The 21,542-nt window shown below is 43.3% G+C and overlaps 3 protein-coding genes and 1 long non-coding RNA gene across 6 annotated transcripts; 2 read left to right on the forward strand and 2 right to left on the reverse strand.

The window, feature by feature from the left end:
- Positions 1–791: 791 nt before the first annotated feature.
- LOC140358404 (medium-chain acyl-CoA ligase ACSF2, mitochondrial-like) lies at positions 792–10,911 on the forward strand. The gene is made up of 16 exons (XM_072443232.1): positions 792–935; positions 1,009–1,204; positions 1,863–1,991; positions 2,114–2,163; positions 2,241–2,363; positions 2,446–2,608; positions 9,101–9,196; positions 9,269–9,420; positions 9,480–9,571; positions 9,638–9,714; positions 9,809–9,916; positions 9,981–10,132; positions 10,248–10,389; positions 10,463–10,573; positions 10,658–10,726; positions 10,826–10,911. The coding sequence occupies exons 1-16, from the start codon at positions 865–867 to the stop codon at positions 10,877–10,879; spliced, it is 1,785 nt and encodes a 594-aa protein (XP_072299333.1). The 5' UTR covers positions 792–864; the 3' UTR covers positions 10,880–10,911.
- On the reverse strand, positions 9,081–9,981 carry LOC140358405 (uncharacterized). Its single transcript, XR_011926709.1, has 2 exons — positions 9,844–9,981; positions 9,081–9,397 (listed from the first exon to the last, which is right to left on the reverse strand). It is a non-coding gene; the product is annotated as an uncharacterized lncRNA (long non-coding RNA).
- Positions 10,428–19,502, reverse strand: ndel1b (nudE neurodevelopment protein 1-like 1b). Of its 3 annotated transcripts, XM_072443229.1 has the most exons (10): positions 19,351–19,502; positions 16,684–16,780; positions 15,022–15,175; positions 13,934–14,082; positions 13,709–13,845; positions 12,930–13,097; positions 12,756–12,841; positions 12,523–12,662; positions 12,355–12,441; positions 10,428–10,560 (listed from the first exon to the last, which is right to left on the reverse strand). In XM_072443229.1, the coding sequence occupies exons 2-10, from the start codon at positions 16,767–16,769 to the stop codon at positions 10,512–10,514; spliced, it is 1,056 nt and encodes a 351-aa protein (XP_072299330.1). In that variant the 5' UTR covers positions 16,770–16,780; positions 19,351–19,502; the 3' UTR covers positions 10,428–10,511. The 3 variants fall into 3 exon arrangements, with proteins under 3 accessions (XP_072299330.1, XP_072299332.1, XP_072299331.1); XM_072443231.1 differs by lacking the exon at positions 19,351–19,502 and having other exon boundaries at positions 10,433–10,560; XM_072443230.1 differs by lacking the exon at positions 10,428–10,560 and having other exon boundaries at positions 11,349–12,441.
- A 697-nt stretch (positions 19,503–20,199) lies between these two features.
- Positions 20,200–21,023, forward strand: LOC140357672 (RING finger protein 222). The gene has a single exon (XM_072442183.1). The coding sequence runs from the start codon at positions 20,227–20,229 to the stop codon at positions 20,857–20,859; it is 633 nt and encodes a 210-aa protein (XP_072298284.1). The 5' UTR covers positions 20,200–20,226; the 3' UTR covers positions 20,860–21,023.
- The last annotated feature ends 519 nt before the right edge of the window (positions 21,024–21,542 follow it).

Consider the following 21,542-nt stretch of genomic DNA (forward strand, 5'->3'; position numbering starts at 1 on the left):
TTAATTTGTATGGTTTCAATCCTTAGACTCGGACTTAACTATGGGATAAGATTTTTCCATTTTTTTCAAGATCTTTCTTTATAGTGGAGAAAAGAGGGGATAGTTTTCCTCTAAAATTGTTGATATTTCTTTATGGAGGATGACAACTAAATATTTAATGGATTTTGTTTACCATTTAATTGGTTAAGTCTTTCTAAAGGACAGAGGGGGTCGCTAGTAAGAGAGAATTTCAGTTTTATGTACATTTAATTTGTATCCAGACATTGGACCTATGTCATTAAGGAAATGCATCGCATTGGATATGGACATTTCTGGCTTGGTCAAATATATCAGGACATCATCTGCACAGCAGGCTATTTTATATTCTGTCCAGTCACTGGAGACATCATAAATTGTATCTGATTGTCTAATATATTGGGCCAATGGTTCCAAGTCCAAGGCGAACAACAGAGGAGACCAAGCACAAACCTGCCTCATCCCTCTTTCCAAAGTCAGTGAGTCTGTCATGTGACCATTTTGATTCTCAAATCATCTATTTTAAATTTGATTAGCATTCTATATATATATATATATATATATATATATATATATATATATATATATATATATATATATATATATATATATATATATATATATATATATATATATATAAACCACTGTCTCAGCATGAACATAAACTCGACAGCACACTTTTTATGTTTACCCTGAAACAATTTTCTCCTGACTTGTCCTGAACGCACCTTAGTTAAACATTACTCTTCACTGTGGCTGACAGTTATGGAAGGCATTGCACAATAGTTCATTTCAGAGCCGCAGGGTCTCAGGTGAGGAGTGGCAATAGCTCACTACATCTTTAGCATTATGCTACGGGGTTTACGCAAAATTCACTACAAATGGAAATGCTGCACATCAGGTTCCCTCAGCTTGTCCAGGTATGTTTTATTCATGTTTGTTTGTCATAATCTGCTGTGACATGCTGAAGTTAGAGTGTTTTGTGAATGGCAGGAGCCTGCATGTGGACAGTCCTCCTCAGAAGCCCACTCTCCACAGCAGTTATGTCCACGGGACCTCTTCAGTGTCTCTGCTGCCTCTCACTGTGAGCCAGGCCCTGGACTCAGTCACACAGCGCTGGCCTGAACGAGAGGCTCTGGTCTTTGTGGAGGATGGGGTTCGAAAAACCTTTGCACAGTTTCACCAAGATGTATGTTTTATAATACTCTTAAATGACTTACATACATCTACAAACAAGACAACCACTCCTCACTTTGAAAGAGGGCCAGATGAGATGGACACCTAATCAAAATATCCCTCAAAAATTATACATTTAACAGTATTTTGCAAATATTTGTGAGAGAAATATGAGACAAACTGAGAATATGGTTGGAGATATGACCTTGTTTGATTATACAACAAAAAAGGCGTAATCCCTCATTCGTCCAGGAGTGTTCCATTGTCTACAATACACAACATAAAAAAACATTCATGTATTGTATCATATATAATTGGATTATGAGAATAATAAAATGAATTAATTAGTCTTTAAAAAAAACCTTAACAATTTCTCAAACTTGCATTGTATAATAATTATGTTTTCGATTAATCATTCCTTGTTCATTCTTATCTGGGTAAAGTGGGGCCTTACTGTGCCAATAGCTTCTCTTACCACCATAAAACATTTATTCTGTACTGGCCGATTTACACAGTCAAGGAAGGTAATGCAACACAGTGACATAACAACAGCTGTGCATAATATGAACCAGTGACCCTGGTAGGTATTAATTAACCCACTGCACCACCGCTATTCCAGTATAACAGACAGATGAGAACCTGTGCTTATACAGCATGCTTTGCTGGTGCAGGTGGACAGGCTGGCTGCAGGACTGCTTGCCCTGGGCCTAAAACCAGGAGACCGTGTTGGAGTGTGGGGCCCCAGCTCATATGAATGGATCCTATCTCAGTTTGCCACAGCCAAGGCTGGCATGATACTGGTCAGTTTTGAGCTAATTCCGGTTTAAAATATCCATAACATACAGTCTGCATGTTGTAGGTAAATAAATGTATGGATTTGTAAGTGAACTTGAAACATAATTTCTCTCATTCGTTGGTGCAGGTTTCACTGAACCCAGCATATCAGATGAAAGAGCTGGAGTTCACTCTAAATAAGGGAAGAATTTACGGACAAAACACAGAAGCCTAAGGTAAATTTTAGTTATTAAAACATGAAACCTTTTTTATTTGCAGGTTCAATGTAAAGCAGTCATTTGCCCCTCCAGTTTCAAAACCCAAAAGTTCTGTGAAATCCTGAGAAAGCTCTGTCCAGAGATTGACACATCACCAAAATGCCACATCCAAAGCTCCAGGTCAAACAAACGTTATCAAGGATGTAGAATAATGTTTTTATCTTTATTTTTTAACAGTGTGACCTCTAATCTTGCCCTGTAGACTTCCTGACCTGCGGATGGTGATTGTGATGGACAGTGTGCAGCCGGGAATGTTACACTTCCATGAGGCGATGGAAGCAGGCGAGAGTGGCCACCACAAAGAGCTGATGGATCTGCAGAGCAAGTTTACGTTTGATGACCCCATTAATATACAATTTACATCGGTATTCATTTTTGTTGTTGTCTCAGAGCAGATTTATACGACGGAGTATAAGGCCCAACACCCCCCCAAAAAATGCGGGGCACTACGAGAATAATGTCATTAAATATAGCCGCAAGCGGCAATGATCGGCCCTCGCCACGCCGCCGCCACGCCGCAAGAGGCCAATTGTCCTTTTATTACGCCTACTGCTGAATCTGTGACGCTGTCACATCTTCTCCCCTTTGTTTTACCATCAAAAAGCAATTTTATTTTGAATTCTTGGCAAAATGTGCGGCTTTGCCGCACAGACACCGTGACTCTTTGAATAAAAATGTGGATAACTTTTGATGGTCCTGAAGATGAGTCTCACCAAATTTCAAGTTAATAGGGCTAACGCCCTAAGAGGAGTTTGTGAAAGTATAAAGTGTAAACATGTAAACACTGGCGATTTCCCCATTGGAATAACATGGAAGGTTTCGGTCATCGTTACGGCAACGCCATAACAATTATGACATGGGTCTCATTGACTTTTTTGATGGGGATGCTAAAATTGAGTTGTGTGTCAAATTTCATATAATTTCGCAAAACTAAACATTTAACCTCCATATAAAATCTGTAGGGGGCGCTGTGGCGCCAAATGAATTTATTTAACTTCAAGTAGGTTTAGGGCAAAGAGTTTAACAACTGATTCTAATTTGACGCAATTCGGACTTTATCTGCGCAAACGGCAGAAATTTTAAATATGGGAGATTTCTGAAATTCTAGCTACAGTTTGCGGCTTCGCTGCTCACAGACCGTGAGAGGTATCAATGTAATTTGGATAACTTTTGATGTCCCACTCCTCAGTAGCATTTTTACCAAATTTCAGCTTTTTAGGGCCAACGCCCTGGGAGGAGTTCGTAAAAGTACGACGTACGAAAGTACCATTTTTGAAGCAATATGGCCGACATTTGGTTGGGCGGACGGCGTTGCCGTAATAATATTTTTTACTTCTCTTGTCACCATCTACCTCTGCGCCAAATTTCATGATTCTACGATCAGATTTTTTTTGGGTCATTTCCCATCTCTCAATGCATTTTTGGAGACGCGCCATTTTTTTTTTATTTTAGAAAAGGGAAATAGCCAGAATGTAGAGAGGCACGATTTTTAGAGGTGTGCAAATTTTTGTGACTTTTCGTCAATGTTCACTGGGTGAAAAATAGGGGGGTTGGTCCCGAGAAGAAGAAGAAGAAAGAAAGAAAGAATAATATTCCGATGCGAAAACAATGTTTCCCATTTTTCAAATATCATAAACTATACATTTTCGGAAAGCGCTCGTGCTTTCCTACCTCATGGTGTGGGTCCCTGGTCACTGACGGGTACTTTCGTTAATTTTGAGTGGGCTCCGCCCACTTTGTGTTTTTGGCCCTCTATACAGTAATAATGTTCAATTTTTGCATTACATGCTTATATGCACGGAACATGCAAGAGATGGGGAACGTATTCGTGAGCTACTTAGGGCAAATGAGTGCTTTATATGGGGATGACGACCGCGAGGTCGTCATCCCAATGTAAAGTGCTCGTTTAGTGCGCACTTTTGCACGGGCTTCGCCCGTTTACAATGGTAATGTTCCATTTTCCTACTACTAATTAGTATGCACGGGGCGTGCATGAGTGAAGGAGTGCGTTAGTGAGTGTTTGGAAGTGGGCAAGCGCTTCGCGCTCGATTTCGTGCGCACTACGCGCACTACGCAGCCTTACGAGATTAATAGGCCTCTCGCCAGCTTGTGGCGCTCGGGCCTAATTAATGACTTTAATGTCATTAATTAATGACTTTATTCTCGTTAAATAACGAGAAAAATCTCACAATTTAAAGAGAATAAAGGCAGATATGCCTTTATTTCTCTGTTTTGTATGAACTGTGTTTAAAGCTCTGAAGCTGATCTGCACTGAGTCAAATGCATCTGTGGAGTCTTCATTACACAAACACACCACCACCAGGACGTAAATGGCGCTTGGTTAAAAGTGAATACAAAAGCCCACAATAGATGTCAATCTTTATAATGTGGGTCTTTTAGACATCACAAACAATCATGTCCCCGGTGCAGTGCCCCCATGTCAGGTCCTGGACCTGTAAAATGATGTACTCCCGTGTTGGTGCTCGCATGTGTTGGAGCTCATGCCATGATGCATGGATGATGTATGGATGATGTATGGATGATGTATGGATGATGTATGGATGATATATGGATCATGTATGGATGATGCGTGTGCGTAAAACATCGCTTTTTGGCTGTGCCAAACACAATCTGGGCGTCAGGAGCTAAGAGGAGGCGCAGACAGATGTTTGTGTTCTGTGTGTTTTACTGAGTTTGTCCAAGAGATCACAAAAGGTTAGAATCCGGGCATAAAACTTAAGTGCACACAATGAGCACGTGAGAAGAGTGACTGTGCGCAAAGTGCCCACATAGAGAAATAACACTATAGAGGAGCAGAACATGTGTGAATATAACAGCGAGGCTGCTCCTCCTGTCTGCGGGCGGCTGTGGCGCGGAGCACGGCTGCTGTTTGAGCCCATGATGCACTACGGCTGCACCATGGAGAAAGTAAAGAGTTTATTATAACAGTTTGAATGATGCGTAACAGGAAAGGTGCTGCTAAACGCAGTGTCTTGTCTTGTAATAAACCCACGTAAGACATCGTTTTAAAGGCCAGAAAACACTTTAACATCTAATGCAGACTTTTATGTAGTTCTAAACTGTCAACTCATCCAAGCCCGTTCTTGTACGTCCTGACCATGGGGCTGAAAGTGAACTGCTCATGTCACTTTGTATCGGCCCCTAAACTATGACTTTTTTCGAAGTTTTTTTCTCATTAATTGATGAGTTTTTTCTCGTTATTTAATGACTTTTTTCTCGTTATTTAATGAGTTTAATGTTGTTAATTTACGACTTTTTTCTGACTTCGACTTTTTTCTCATTAATTAATGACATTATTCTCGTAGTGCTGCGCATTTTTTTTGGGGGGTTGGCCCTTATACTTTGTCATAGGTTTAGGTTTATTAGTATAAGGGCCAACCAAAAAAAATAAAAAAATGCGGGGCACTACGAGAATAAAAATAAAAAAAGCCTCTCCTTGAACCGACACCTTAACGCGGTGGAGGGGTTTGAGTGCCCGAATGATCCCGGGAGCTATGTTGTCGGGGGCTTCAAGCCCCTGGTAGGGTCTCCCAAGGCAAACAGGTCCTAGGTGACGGGTCAGACAAAGATCGGTTCAGAAGCCCTCTATGATGACAACAAGAACAAGGCAATTTACGTCGCCCGGATCGGCGTCACCGGGGCCCCATCCTGGAGCCAGGCCTGGGATGGGTGCTCCATGGCGAGCGCCTGGTGGCCGGGTCTTACCCCATGGGGCCCGGCCGGGCACAGCCCGAAAGAGCGACGTGGGGCCGCCCTCCCGTGGGCCCACCACCCGCAGGAGGATCCATAGGGGGCCGGTGCAGAGAGATCTGGGCGGCAGTCGACGGCAGGGGCCTCAGCGACCAGATCTCCAGACACAGAGACTAACTCTGGGGACATGGAATGTCACCTCGCTGGGGGGGAAAGAGCCTGAGCTTGTGCGGGAGGTTGAGCGATACCGACTAGATATAGTCGGCCTCACCTCCACGCACAGTTTGGGCTCTGGAACCCATCTCCTCGAGAGGGGCTGGACGCTCCACTTCTTTGGTGTTGCCCACGGGGAGAGGCGGCGGGCTGGTGTGGGCTTGCTTATAGCCCCTCAGCTCAGCCGCCACGTGTTGGAGTTTACCCCGGTGAACGAGAGGGTCGCGTCCCTCCGCCTTCGGGTGGGGGACAGGTCTCTCACTGTTGTGGCGGCCTACGGGCCGAACAGCAGTGCAGAGTACCCGGCCTTCTTGGAGTCCTTGGGAGGGGTACTGGACAGTGCACCGACCGGGGACTCCGTTGTTCTACTGGGGGACTTCAACGCCCACGTGGGCAATGACAGTGACACCTGGAGAGGGGTGATCGGGAAGAACGGCTTCCCCGATCTGAACCCGAGCGGTGTTCAGTTATTGGACTTCTGTGCTAGCCACGGATTGTCCATAACGAACACCATGTTCAAGCACAAGGGTGTCCATCAGTGCACATGGCACCAGGACACCCTAGGCCGGAGGTCAATGATCGACTTTGTTGTCGTGTCATCAGACGTCCGGCCGCGTGTCTTGGACACTCGGGTGAAGAGAGGGGCAGAGTTGTCAACCGATCACCACCTGGTGGTGAGTTGGATCCGCTGGCGGAGGAGGAAGCCGGACAGACCTGGCAGACCCAAGCGCATTGTGAGGGTCTGTTGGGAACGTCTAGTGGAGCCCTCTGTCAGTAGGGTATTCAACTCGCACCTCCGGTAGAGCTTCTCCCATGTCCCAGGGGAGGTTGGGGACATTGAGTCCGAGTGGACCATGTTCTCCGCCTCCATTGTTGATGCGGCTGCTCGGAGTTGTGGTCGCAAGGTCTCCGGTGCCTGTCGTGGCGGCAACCCCCAAACCCGGTGGTGGACACCGGAAGTAAGGGATGCCGTCAGACTGAAGAAGGAGGCCTATCAGGCCACTCTGGCTTGTAGGTCTCCGGAGGTCATCGACGGGTATCGGCAGGCCAAGCGAGCCGTGGCTCGTGCTGTCGCAGAGGCAAAAACCCGGGCCTGGGAGGAGTTCGGGGAGGCCATGGAGGAGGACTATCGGTCGGAACGAAAGAAATTCTGGTAAACCGTCCGGCGCCTCAGGAGGGGGAAGCAGTGTCTCACCAACACTGTTTACGGTGCGGGTGGAGGCCTGCTGACCACGACTGGGGATGTTGTCGGACGGTGGAAGGAATACTTTGAGGATCTCCTTGATCCCTCAGTCACGTCTTCCGAAGAGGAAGTAGAGACCGGGGACTCGGAGGCTGGCTCATCCATCACCCAAGCTGAAGTCACTGAGGTTGTTCGCAAACTCCTCGGTGGCAGGGCTCCGGGGGTGGATGAGATCCGCCCTGAGTACCTAAAGTAGTGGAGAGGGGAATCCGACCGATAGTCGAACCTCGGATTCAGGAGGAGCAGAGTGGTTTTCGTCTCGGTCGTGGAACACTGGACCAGCTCTATACCCTCCATCGGGTGCTCGAGGGTTCATGGGAGTTTGCCCAACCAGTCCACATGTGCTTTGTGGATCTGGAGAAGGCTTTCGACCGTGTCCCTCGGGGTGTCCTTTGGGGGGTGCTCCGGGAGTACAGGGTCCGGGGCCCTTTGGTCAGGGCTGTCCGGTCCCTGTATGACCGGAGCAGGAGCTGTGTTCGCATTGCCGGCAGTAAGTCAGACCTGTTCCCAGTGCATGTTGGACTCCGCCAGGGCCGCCCTTTGTCACCGGTTCTGTTCATAATTTTTATGGACAGAATTTCTAGACGGTTTGCAGCCAAGTGTGAAGCGGCTGGGATGAGAATCAGCACCTCCAAATCCGAGGCCATGGTTCTCGACCGGAAAAAGGTGGCTTGCCCTCTCCGGGTGGGTGGGGTGTCCTTGCCCCAAGTGGAGGAGTTCAAGTATCTCGGGGTCTTGTTCACGAGTGAGGGAAGGATGGAGCGTGAGATCGACAGGCGGATCGGTGCAGCGGCTGCAGTGATGCAGTCGCTGCATTGGACTGTTGTGGTAAAGAGGGAGCTGAGCTGAAAGGCAAAGCTCTCTATTTACCGGTCGGTCTACGTTCCTACCCTCACCTATGGTCATGAGCTTTGGGTAATGACCGAAAGAACAAGATCGCGGATACAAGCGGTCGAAATGAGTTTCTTCCGCCGTGTGGCTGGGCGCTCCCTTAGAGATAAAGTGAGGAGCTCGGCCACACGGGGGGAGCTCGGAGTAGAGCCGCTGCTCCTCCACGTCGAGAGGAGCCAGCTGAGGTGGCTCGGGCATCTGTTCCGGATGCCTCCTGGGCGACATGCCTGTTTCAGGCATGTCCCACCGGGAAGAGGCCCCGGGGAAGACCCAGGACACACTGGAGAGACTATGTCTTTCGGCTGGCCTGGGAACGCCTCGGGATCCCCCCGGAGGAGTTAGAGGAAGTGTCTGGGGAGAAGGAAGTCTGGGAGTCCCTGCTCAGACTGCTGCCCCCGCGACCCGGCCCCGGATAAAGCGGCAGAAGATGGATGGATGGACTAGGGTTAGTTTGGATGTGGCATTTTGGTGATGTCAATAAAGTCATTAATTAATGACTTTTTTCTCGTTAATTAAGGAGTTTTTTTCTCATTAATTAATGACTTTTTTTCATTAATTAATGACTTTTTTTCCTCATTATTTAATGACTTTTTTCTCGTTATTTGATGAGTTTAATGTCGTTAATTTATGACTTTTTTCTCATTAACGTCTTTTTTCTCATTAATTAATGACATTATTCTCATAGTGCAGCGCTTTTTTTTTCTTCTTGGTTGGCCCTTATACTCCATCGTACCTTTGTGAGTTTGGTTCACAAAATGACTTTTTATTCTCTGGTGTAACATTTTTGTTTGTCTTATAGGGAACCACTGGTAATCCAAAAGGAGCCTGCCTATCGCATCATAATATTGTAAACAATGCATATTTTGCAGGCCTCAGACTAGGCTATGACTGGAGGGTAAGTTTGTATTTTCTCATGATATTTGATACAAAAGTTATAATATTTGACACTTTCAATCCCCCCATGCAGCCTGAAGTGCGCGCGTGCATAGCGGTCCCACTGTACCACTGCTTTGGCTCTGTGCTTGGAGGAATGTGCATGGCAGTTCATGGCATCACACTGGTCTTTCCCTCCAAAGGCTACGACAGTCACGCCAACCTTAAGGCGATTCAGAATGAAAGGTGAACTATAGTAATAAACATAAACATATGCTATTTTAAATTATTCATTTTCATTCAAGGTGTACTTTTGTCTATGGGACTCCCACAATGCACACGGACATGCTGAACCAGAGAGATCTGCACAAGTTTGATTTTTCTTCAGTTGAAGGAGGTTAGAAGTTATTGGAAATAGTAGTTATCAATTCAAATGAATGCAATTCTGATACTTCATTACCAGGTCTTATGGGAGCATCCCCATGCCCCCCTGAGATTCTCAGGAGACTCAAAACAGACATGAACATGAAAGAAATATCTGTAAGACATATGTATAAATACCAATTTATTTTTTTAAAACCAATGCTGCTGTGCTCAGTCTGCTTCAAGGGGATAATTTCCCATTTGTATTCAGGTAGTTTATGGAACAACTGAGAACAGTCCTGTTACCTTCTTGGGATTCCCACTGGACAGTGATGAGCTCAAGTTAAATACAGTTGGCTGCATAATGCCCCACACAGAGGTATAAAGCTAAATGAAATAGTAGTTTATCCAAGGCTTAATACAGTGATGTGCTGTGATTTAAGGCCAAAGTGGTGGACCATGTCACTGGGGTCACAGTTCCTCTGGGAGCTTCAGGAGAGCTCCTGATCAGAGGCAGCTGTGTGATGCTCCAATACTGGAAGGATGAGGCTAAAACTAGAGAGGCCATTGGAATAGACGGCTGGTACAGGACGGGGTAAGCACAAAGTCTTATGAATATACTTCATATAATCAGGCTCCTAAGTAACCAAGTGAAATATTTTTTTTTCTTTTTATGTATAGTTGATTTACGCTTTCTTTCTCATTCTTAGCGACATAGCCAGTTTGAACAGCAAAGGATATTGTGCCATTGAAGGACGCATAAAAGACTTAATCATCAGAGGAGGTGAAAACATCTACCCAGCTGAAATAGAGCAGTTTTTATTCAAGCATCCTAAAGTCAAAGAGGTGCAGGTAAGTAATCACACCACAAGATGGCATTGAAGTCCTTCATAAAAACATGTTAAAACCTGTTGTGATGATGTAGGTGGTGGGAGTGAGAGACGAGAGGCTGGGGGAGCAGGTGTGTGCCTGTATCACCCTGAAAGATGGACAGAATTGCACTCCAGAAGAGATCCAATCCTTCTGCAAAGGACAGGTCAGTAAAACGTAAAGGCAAATGTCCAGAACTTTATGAAGCGCAGCAGCATCTACATGTAAACACTGGTCTTTTGTTTTATAGATCTCATACTTTAAGATCCCACATTATGTGATGTTTGTGGACAGTTTTCCTTTGACAGCTTCTGGAAAAGTAAGATGGTTTGATGGCAAACTCAACTATGACAGCAGCTTTGTATAATCAATCACACTGTTGTAACGTTGATACTGTTTTTTTTTTTTTTTTTTTTAGATTAAGAAGATGACGTTAAAAGAAAATATGGAGAAACAGCTGGGCCTTCATTGACGAAATATTATGTACAGTATAACATGACCATACGCAACTTAGTGTTTTAAAATAAAGCATTTTTTATTATTAAGTCAGAATATTGCCTTGCATGACAGACCTCTCAAAGTGTTGTCATTATTCACTCCCCACATTTGTGGTGAGCGACTTCTGTAGCCCAGGCTGTCCTGAAAGATGGATCATCTCTCAGTAATACAACGTGGGGGAGGTCTCTTGCTTAAGATCCAGAACTGGATTCAAACTGTTAAAAGACAACTGCTTCACCACTCTTGTGATCATTCCTGTCCTGTACATGCACCTCAATAAGGCATTAGTGAAGTGAATAAAACATCTCTACCTCACAAATAAGCAGAAGAAAGTTTACATTTTGTTGATGGATTTCAGCGAGTGCTCATACAATTATAATCTGTATTTACTAAATAAATGTAGTTGTGAACTTGCTCTATAACACCAAACACACAACTCTTTGTTTTAGCCTTTACTTAAACAATTGGACAAACTGATTGAATACACTATCCACAGTATGAATCTCAGTATCCAAACTCATGCCATACACAATCTGTAATATAATAAATAAGACTTTAGCATTAAAGTCAGTATTTACAAATGCAAACTAACCATTCTTACACGCCATTTACAGTGACGGCAGAACACATGAAGCAGACTTATGCTATGCTCCAAGTCATTTCCCATAAGATAAACAATGGACAATTCAAACGAGTCCAAATTACTTCGCTAAATACATTTGACCATATTGGCTTTGCACATACAGGTTGGAGGTATGCAAGTCAAAACTGCTGAAGCAGTAATCGAGTTATATAGTAAAAGCCTGTTAAAATAAGGATTAAAAAAAACAACATAAATTTGTCAATAGGAGCACAACAAATACAGTAAATATGTATTTGCATAAGTACAGATTGACAGATGTGTTTGACATAGAAAGTACATTTAGATACTGCAACAAGCTGCCAAAATAAACTTAAATAAAAAAATAATAACACTGGCAACATTGCTCTGAACGGTCAACATTCACGTCAGTCATACGATTCAATATACGAGGTCCAGCCACACCTCTTTCATAAATAACACATGCAAGAAAACAAATGGCATTTTAAAGCTTCACGGTCAGATGTGCAAAATCCATTCATACGAACATTCCCTTTTAAAATATCTTATTAACCAACTGTGCAAAAGAGAGAACGAGAAGTAGTAGTAGTAACTGAACATAACATATACAGAGAATTACTTTTGCAGCGACGTCAATGGAGCCGTACAGCTCGAGGCACATGCAGAAAGTGGTTGAAAAGTGGTAGACGTGACAACAACCTTAGTCTATGGTAGTGTATGGAATTCATTCACTCTTTAAAAAATAACACTCTCATAAACAGCCATACACATTTTTCTTTCACACGCAAACTTTAACGGTCTTTAAAGTGTCCTCTCTGTTTGATAGTTTGAGATTTGAGGCGCCTCACACACTCAGGGGCAGCATTCCCGGAGGAGAAACGGCACGGGCGGTCTTCAAAGAGGTCAGTGGGCTCGGGTCTAATCCATTAACGGTCCTGCGAGAGACAGAAGAGTTCAGAACATGTCCCGACACAAAACGGGGGAGAGGAGAACCGAAAATCGTACGAAAATCTCACGTTTTGTCAAAGTACGTGGTGTGAAGCGAGTGAGAGAACTTGGTGGCGTTGCTGTTGATGAGCGAGCCGTTTTCGTACTTTTTCCTCGCTGCTTGATCTTTGGCGAAGTTTCGGCAAGCGGCGAGTTTCGACTCCAAAGCCTGGAACGAAAAGAAAACTTGGTCTTTATAAATGATGACGACGATGTAGAAAAAAAACTAAACATTTATGACAAAAGTGAAACGTGTTCTTACCCCAACCTTCCTGAGGAGATCACCAACTATATTTAGGGCTGAAATACGTGCTGAAGGAGTGAGAGTTGAGGTACCGTTGGACAATGCTGTAGCAAAAAAACAGAAGTATCAACATCCATTCTTACTGTACAGTGTATAGTCGTGTACTGAAAGAAGCAGCCGTGTTGTGCTCACATTTGGGAGGAAGGAAGGTCTGCTCTACGCTCTTCGATACAGGAGTTGCTGGTAATGACAAAGAGGCCTGAACTGCAGAGTCCATCTTGTCGATGTCCTGAGTAGGTGAACTTGGCGCAGACATCCTGTCTGAAGTCCTCTCACGCACAGCGAGCTCCTGCCTTAAATCTGGAAGAAAAAGACGTTAGGACAGCAATATATAGATACATCACAAAGACTGCAATTGTTTAAGCCCAAAAACAAAATATTCCAGTTTTTTAAATAGAGAAATTGATGTGAGCGTTCTGAAAGGCGAGTTTAGCTGTTCATATACTAGTCTGCTCTACGTAACTAGTGCTCGTTACCCGCTAGAGAGCTTATCGTTTTGCCAAGAATATTGCTCAGTATAGCTTTAAACGTGTCTATCTCCATGGTGAAAATCGGATGACGCCACCAGGCCAAGTTACAGGTCAGATCTGTGGAGAAACAAGTCCACTCATTGCATAAATACACGTTTTTGAATGCATGTTTTAACTGTAAAAAGCACAGCAAGATAGAAAGGTTTAATGCCAAACTGTGGAACATTCCAGGCCGAAGCAGTGACATCTCCATGGGGACAAGCAGGCGGCAGTTCTCTTTATTTAAAATGTGAACTTTGAAACATCAATGGCAAATCTACTCGCCGTGCTTAGAAAAAAAAGTCACGATTTCATATGTTTCCAAACTTGCTCAGCCTTAGTTTAGGTTTAAACGTCTAGATAAGTGACTTTTAACCGTGGCATCAAATCATCTGCTCTTACCTCGAGCTTCATCCTTCAATCGCTGAACGGACACGAGCAGAGACTCTTTCTCGTCCAGCTCGCTCTCCAAGAAGGCATTTCTCTCGATGGCCTGATTTAGCCGGCTCTCAAAGTCCTCCAGTGAGACAATTGTGGCCCTGTGTAAGAGACGAGGCGGTTAACGTAAAACTGGACACGGGCGGAGCGCTGTGCCAAACATTCATCAAACCGCTGTGTCACTCTGACCTCTTGGCCCGCTCCAGGTCGTCGTTGGCCTGTTCCAGCTCGCGGACGTATTTGTGAAGCTGCTCTTTGATGCTGCGCGTCTGCCCCAGATCGTCCTCCAGCATTGAGACCTGTTTGTAGCTCTGTGCGTGCTGCTGCTCCAGCTTCTCCTGCCAGGGCAAACATGTTGGTTGGTGGTGTTTAAGCACGTTTTATACAAGAGTCATTAAATCAATAACAAATCATAGCACAAAAGCGTACGATTTACTGCTTTGTTTAGTTTACAGCAGAAGCATGTTTGAATTAACAGAACAAATAGTAGCACTTTTGCGATTGACAGCTCTGCGTGACTTCTCTAGGCTCATTTTGAGTGCTTTTTAGTTCATCCACAAAATATACAGTAAAAGCATTCAACATTCAGCAGTTTAAATGTATATTTGGTAAATGGGACCCTCCTGAAGCTGTCCTGAGCTTATAAATGGGCCTCAGCCATAAACTAAGATGTCAAATTAAAAGCCAGTGTAAAATTCAAAAAAAGTCTAGTCTAGCACGCTCTAGAGTTTTTAAATTTATTATTATTATTATTATTATTATTATTATTATTATTATTATTATTATTATTATTATTATTATTATTATTATTATTATTATTATTATTATTATTACTACTACTATTATTACTACTATTATTATTATTATTATTACTATTACTATTACTATTATTATTACTTTATTTATTTTATTTTATTCCCGTATCATTTGTTTTTGCTTTTGTTCTTTTTTTTTTTACCCCCTCTTCTGGTGTAATAATTGTTGTCGAGTTTGTGCATGTTTTATGTTCTGATGAAAAATAAAATAGTGAAAAAAAATAAAAACAAAATAAAATATATGCTGCTCCTAAACTATTTTTGAGTTCATATTTGGATTATGAAGTCCATTTAGACTAATAAATAACCTTTGTCCAGCTCAATAAAAAGGTGCAATGAGATTACCCGAGTGACACTTGACCTCGCTGTTCGTGGCCAACTCGGATCAGATAACTCTCTTGCGTAACAAACCGTCAGTTACGTCCTAAAATAACCCGTGGGGACAGTCTGCGGGGCCGTTACCTTCAGGTTGGACACTTCATTCTTCTGTCTCTCGTTTTCGGATTGCAGGTCTCGGAGTCTGTGCTCGGCCTGACCCAGCTGTGCCTCGAGTTCGGCCTCCAGATCGCGGCTGCCTTCCTGAAACTCCAGCAGCTCCTCCTGGGCTTCCTGACAACTGAGGAGAACAAAGGGAGAGTTCTGGTCACTGTTGGACGTCCCGCTGCCAACTATTGTTAGCTCTATTGTCCGTCAGAATAATACAAGATAACAAAGGCACGTTCTAGCGGCTTCAGCTTGGCCTGAAATAAAACCGCATCATAAACCTGGGCTTGATTATGGAAAAAGGAAAACACTGTCACAATCATCGACTCTTTGAGTGATTCATGATTATTTGAAACATATTTGTGTAATGTCAAATGCTTTCCGGGAGGGGAACGATTTGTTTAAAATATTGCAAGTTGCAAGCGATTATTTTAGTCAGCAATTACTCCTACAGTACATTGATACTTTCTAAATACATTATCAGCCAAATAAAGGTTGAAACGTAGTGACTGACGGCTTCGAGATAGTGTATTATTGAGAAAATTGGGAAAGGGTTCAGTCTTTATTTTGACATTTTGATTTAATAATAACAATATAATGACCATGATAATTTTCAATTGTCACAATTAGTCGTTCTAAATCATACTTGTGAATATTTAAAAGCCACTGTAGATTAGAGGAGTGGTTTTGCTCCAGGTTTTACAAGACGAGTGCTTTTTTTCTTCCTTTACACTATTTAATTAGAGCAGATTCACTCCACAGTCCTGAACATGGGACTATATTCGTCACTTTTGCATGTGGAATTTAGCCAAAACGAGGGAGGAACAAGTGGAGTTCGATGTGCAGAAAAAACAGCCCCGTCATTGTTTTCAGGTGCAAAGGGAAAGTGTAAAGGTCATGGACAGGATTCGATATCTTTGTAAAAGTCAAAGATGACCCACACTGGTTTAAATGAGAGAATTCAGACGGTTAAACTTCTTGTCCATTCATTAGTTGACCCGATTTCGGTGCAATTTCCTCACCAACTTCTCTCTAAACCAGTCAAAACTACTCAAATCAAGGCACGTATTTAGAATTCAGGTATATCTAACTTGTGTCGATATTATTTGAAGTGAAAATACACAGTTAGCATAAAGAAAAGGTCCCACACTGTAGGTTTTGGAACTCTGCGCGGATTTGGTTGTCAACTGTTCGTGACACTGACATCAGCTGACTTGGGTTCACAATGTCTCTTCAGAGGAATTCATGAATCAGTTGTTGTGCTGGGGTCGTTCCACACATACAGCAACCACCAGCAGCAGCAGCACCAGCAGCAGCAGCAGCAGCGCGAGGCTCGAGCTAAAGGCTAAAACGATCCACTGTTTAGATTGAAAGAATACAGGGAAAAGGTCTGTCCAATGGTTTCTCCTTAAGACAGTCAGCTGGTCTGCTTCAGGGTACAATATATTCTATTAAAAGAACCTATATCCATAATAAAGTGTATATTTTAAATTGTTACGCGTAATAATAATAATGAAATATTGTTTGTTACGTAGTTTTTTATTGTTTATTTTTTTCTGTAGATTTGCAATGTACTATTTAAGTACAGAAGAGCCATAGTTGAAGTGTAATATACTTTGTAAATAATACTACAAGCCTTACCATTTCTTGTACTTGAGAGCTTGGATTTTCCAGTAATCCACTTCTTCGTCCTTTGTTGAAAATTTAGGAATCATCTCTGTGTCCATGTCAGGGAGACCTAAAAATTCAGCAAGAAACAAATAATCAGTTCAATGTCTAAGAAGAAAGAGGCATTAAAACTAAAAACAGCAACAACACCACAAAAACAAATCTCATTTGAAGTGGTGAGTGAGCCTCCCACAGAGTTTATCTTCTCTGATCTGTGTGAATGAAAGGAGGAGGTGTGAGGACTTTTACACATCAGGAAACAGCCGGAGTGTGGAAGGAAATATAGGTTCTGCTGCCAGGACATTCTCCGATCTGTCACTGCTCAAACATCAGCACACTGTCCTGACAGCTCCTACTGACGTGTGGACAAACAACCAGAGGGTCAACAGGATTTATGAATGTCAGGTCACGCTTGGTTTGGTCCCGGTTTAAGGTCGAGGGCCAGGTCGAGGGCCAGGTCGAGGTGCCAGGTCCAGTGCCAGGTCCAGTGCCAGGTCCAGTGCCAGGTCCAGTGCCAGGTCCAGTGCCAGGTCCAGTGCCAGTGCCAGGTCCAGTGCCAGGTCCAGTGCCAGGTCCAGTGCCAGGTCCAGTGCCAGGTCCAGTGCCAGGTCCAGTGCCAGGTCCAGTGCCAGGTCCAGTTCCTGGTCTAGTTCCTGGTCTAGTTCCTGGTCTAGTTCCTGGTCTAGTTCCTGGTCTAGTTCCTGGTAGTACCAATTAGTACCAATTCTGATTCTTAAACTACAAGTACTTACAGAAGGACAATTTTAATATATTCTTTGAATATTGAGTTTAGTCTTTTAGTAAAAGAAGCAGAGTTAATATAAAAAAATACAAGAATAGAAATGTGCATTTATCATGTTTCTGCAGTTTTGCTTTTAATTTAACAGTTGATTTAACCTTTCTTTGGTGTGTTATTCTTGAACCACGATGAAGATTATGTTCAAGCACACGTCTGATGTAATGCAAGCCCAGTATCATTATCCCGAGAATCTAAAAATACACTTATTAATTTTGTTACTAGCGCTCATTACAACTTGTGCTGCTCCAGAGAAGGCCGCCAGACGAAGCTGAAGCCCTATAATTTATCCCAAAAATATGGCGCGACTAGTGGAGGAGTCTGTTGAGTCTCAGGGCCCGCCGCTGCATTCCTCTCACATGTTGTCATATACAGTTTCTCGGCTGCGGGGCCCCTCACGTGTCCACACACACCCACAGAGGAAACTACTGACCAGAAGGACGGGCAAAGGGGGGAAAAACTCTGGAAGAGATTATTTAACATGTTTACAACCAGCCAGAACCTCAACTGTTATTTCGGGAACGGTCATTTAAAGCTAATTTCTCACGCGCAGTCGTTTTTCCTTCACTGATGCCAAACACTGGAGATTGAGTCTTTCTATTAAAGATTGTCGACCTGGAGAGAACACTGTTTATATAGTCATTTCTTAAAAAACAATTAACTAAACTACTAAGCAATATTTCAGTGTTTCTCACAGGTTTATACTGATTGGTCAAATAATTCTGTTACAATTTTTGGAGTAAGCGCGTCACTTATTGCCTTTATTAGTCAAAAAGGATTGCTAAAGATTAAATAAAAGTTAATTATTTGATATATGACATACAAAAAGAATAATTTTGAATACCAATTTATTGCTCAGCTTAGTTTATGGAGGTCTCTAGTGATGAAAAACACTGATATTTATTCTTTAGCGCTAGAAGAACATCACGCTTGAAGTCACATGAATATTCCACTGACGGGGGAAAGCTACATCCATGAACTCTGACTTTATTAATCCCAAAAGAGACCAAATAACAGGTCTGATCCATGCATCATCTACGACCGCTGCATATACAAGAAAGGGGAATATACTTTCTACATTTCTGTGCACACATCCTCTTATGTTGCTAATGACTCACTCTTTGTCATTTTTTTGTGTGTGTGTGTGAGAGCAGAAAAAAGGGAGCGTGTTTCCCGTAGATCCCAGAGAGGATAGTTTCGTTAAGTTTAGTCTTTATTTGAGACATTAAGATCATTAAAAAACAGCAAAATGGGTAGTTTCCATCTGCAGTCCCTGAGTCATGGTGGCACAAGTAAAGTTTCATTTGAATCATTTAATCTCATATCATTTGTCCTGAACAATATAATTACTTTTAAAAAGGGGTTTATGACAACACAAGTGTGATTTTGTGATGCCAACGTTTTGTCCAGGTTGTTTTAGACTATGGGGGGCCACATTAGTCTCTTCTATGAAAGGGAAAGACTGGATTTGTCAAGTAAAATCCACAAATATAAATCACAAAACTGATCAAAATGATATATACCATGTAATATAAGCTGTTAACATCTAAATAGACTCTGTGGTTCAGTGTTCTAGATGTGACTGGCCTAATTCACACCCTGTCAACGGCGACATATGATCTCTATGTGGGTTTGTGTGAGAATCACGGGGTTAACGACAAACACCTACTGCCAAAAGCAAATTAAAACCAAGCGGAATATTGAAGAATCTCATGAAAAACAACAATTTAGGCAGATATTTAAACCCCCCCAAGAGCTGCCAGCTGTAACCGCACAACCGCCACACGTCAAAACTACAGCGAATTCAACACGAAAACACACTTTAAAGTCGTAAAAAAACGTACCTGCTCATGTCAAACTGAAATCCAGCTGATTCGCGGTAAAGTAGGGCGATAGTGACGGTCCACACGGGTCCAGACCGGCCTGGTACGACACGGGAGCGAGCAGAGCCACGGAGGAGCGGGCGCACTGCTGTGTTTAGGAAATGCCAACGCGTCTCCCGGAAGTAACGTAAGTGCCCGGCCCCGACGTCAGCGCGCGCGTGCTGACGTACGTGGGGATTACGTAAAAAGTGGGCGGGGCCACGGCTGGGAAACCATGGATGTGTCAGAACAACACAAACAAACACGCACACGTTAAGTTTTATGTTCTGGTGTGTTTATGGAGCTGAAATGCCGCTTGGAATTAATTATGAAGATTGACAACAACAACAAAATGACAGTGGAATTTAAACAATATTTTGTTTCACATAAAATATTAGGCCTTGTGTATATCTTTCATCCTTTACAATTTAAACTGTGAAATATAATAATAATGTAGGTCACAATGAAAAAGGGGTCTCGAGCTCAATGGGTTTTTACCTAGTGCAATAATGGTTGATAAATAAATAAATGGGTGCGATACAGGTTGGTAACCACTGGCCTAAAGTATCCACATGGTGGCGTATTACTGCCGTGTGAAATACAAATCCATCCACTCCTTCATTAGGATAATTGGCGACACAATTGGGCAAATTAGCAATGTGGGTTTGAGGTGGGTTGAAGAGAGAGAGAGAGAGAGAGAGAGAGAGAGGTGACAGGCCCTGTTTAACGAGACGCTCCTCCCGCCTCCTCCTCCCACAGGCTAAAGTAAAGGAAACCACAGAGAAAACACACCAGGAGCGTCACTCATCCACAAGGGAATAAAACCACATTCTGGGCGTTTTTATTTCATACTTTTTGATGGCCTTTCTAAACGCTGATCACGGGGATGGTCAAGAGTGCCCGGTGTGCTACGACAGTTTATCCGGGACCGAGAGGACGCTGAGCTGCGGCCACGTTTTCTGTCACGACTGCCTCGTTAAAACCCTGGTGAGCGTCAACTCCAATGGAAACATCAGAGACACTATAGTGTGTCCGGTCTGCAGACACCTCACTTTCATCCGGAAACAAAAGGAAGCTGCAGTGTCCCTCAACTCGGACAAGGATGTGGAAGCAGGGGCGGGACAGACGCTGGAAGTACCTGTGCCACCTGCTGCGGGGGGGCACCAGCAGCAGGAGCGCGCGAGCCCCGCAGGAGACACTTTACCCAGGGGCCTTAATTGGATCTCTCGTGTTGTTAGGGGGGTGTCTGAACGAGGTGGAAGACAGAGACTAGTTTGTCCCACTCATAACGCCTCGCAGATTTTCATCATCAGCGCAGAGGGTCGTCCCATGGCGGAGGAAGATGCGCTCAGTGTTGTCATGACGGTGGTGCGGCCAGACAGGCGCAGGTGCAGGGTTTGCACTACAGCGCGCTGCCTGCTGCTTTTACTCTCTGTCTTTACTGCTCTTGCACTTGTGGCTGCAACGTTACCCTGGATATTGTTGGCGTAGCATATCCAGCATGAACTGTGCCAATGAAGAACTGTTTTATTGGATAAAATTGCGCACTTGGACACGTCCAATTTGTTTTAAACATTGTTGATTTGCTTATGTTTCCCCGATGTGTTCATCTGATTGTCAAGCGCAAGTGGCCTTATTAGAAATGTGTCTTTTAACCTTTACAAACCTTTATTGTGAGTTGTTGTCAGTGTTCTTGCTGCACTTTTTATGCAATATGTGTATTTATTTCAAGTTATCCTGAGACTACAGGGGTAGCTAAATGCAACTATTTGGATACAAACACGTATTAAACCTTTGTCTATTAAACTTTTTAAGATGTCGTAAAAAACACACACTTGAATTTATTGTAACCAGCTCCCACTTTGTTGTAGGATACGTGTTTCCAAGCAGAGGACAAAAGCTTTTGTGACAAGAAATGCTCTATGTCCTTCAGAGGTGTTAACACTCTCCACTTGGAACTCAGTGTTAAAGCTGCACATTTTCCTAAATATTTGCAGACTCAAAAGTACTCAAAGTCATGTTTAAACCTTTGAGTCAGAAATAATTAATGCAGTGACTGACCAAAGGAGATATTCTATCGCAGGGATGCTGTTGTAAGGAGAGACAAGACTCCAGCATTGGATTACACCACGGCTCTATCTACTATTTGGCTTGTTAGTAAATTACTTTCAACA

This window comes from Eucyclogobius newberryi, unplaced genomic scaffold (genome assembly GCF_026437365.1).
Source record: "Eucyclogobius newberryi isolate DKJ021-1_F unplaced genomic scaffold, fEucNew1.0.hap1 SCAF_13, whole genome shotgun sequence".
In the NCBI taxonomy this organism is placed as follows: Eukaryota; Metazoa; Chordata; class Actinopteri; order Gobiiformes; family Gobiidae; genus Eucyclogobius; species Eucyclogobius newberryi.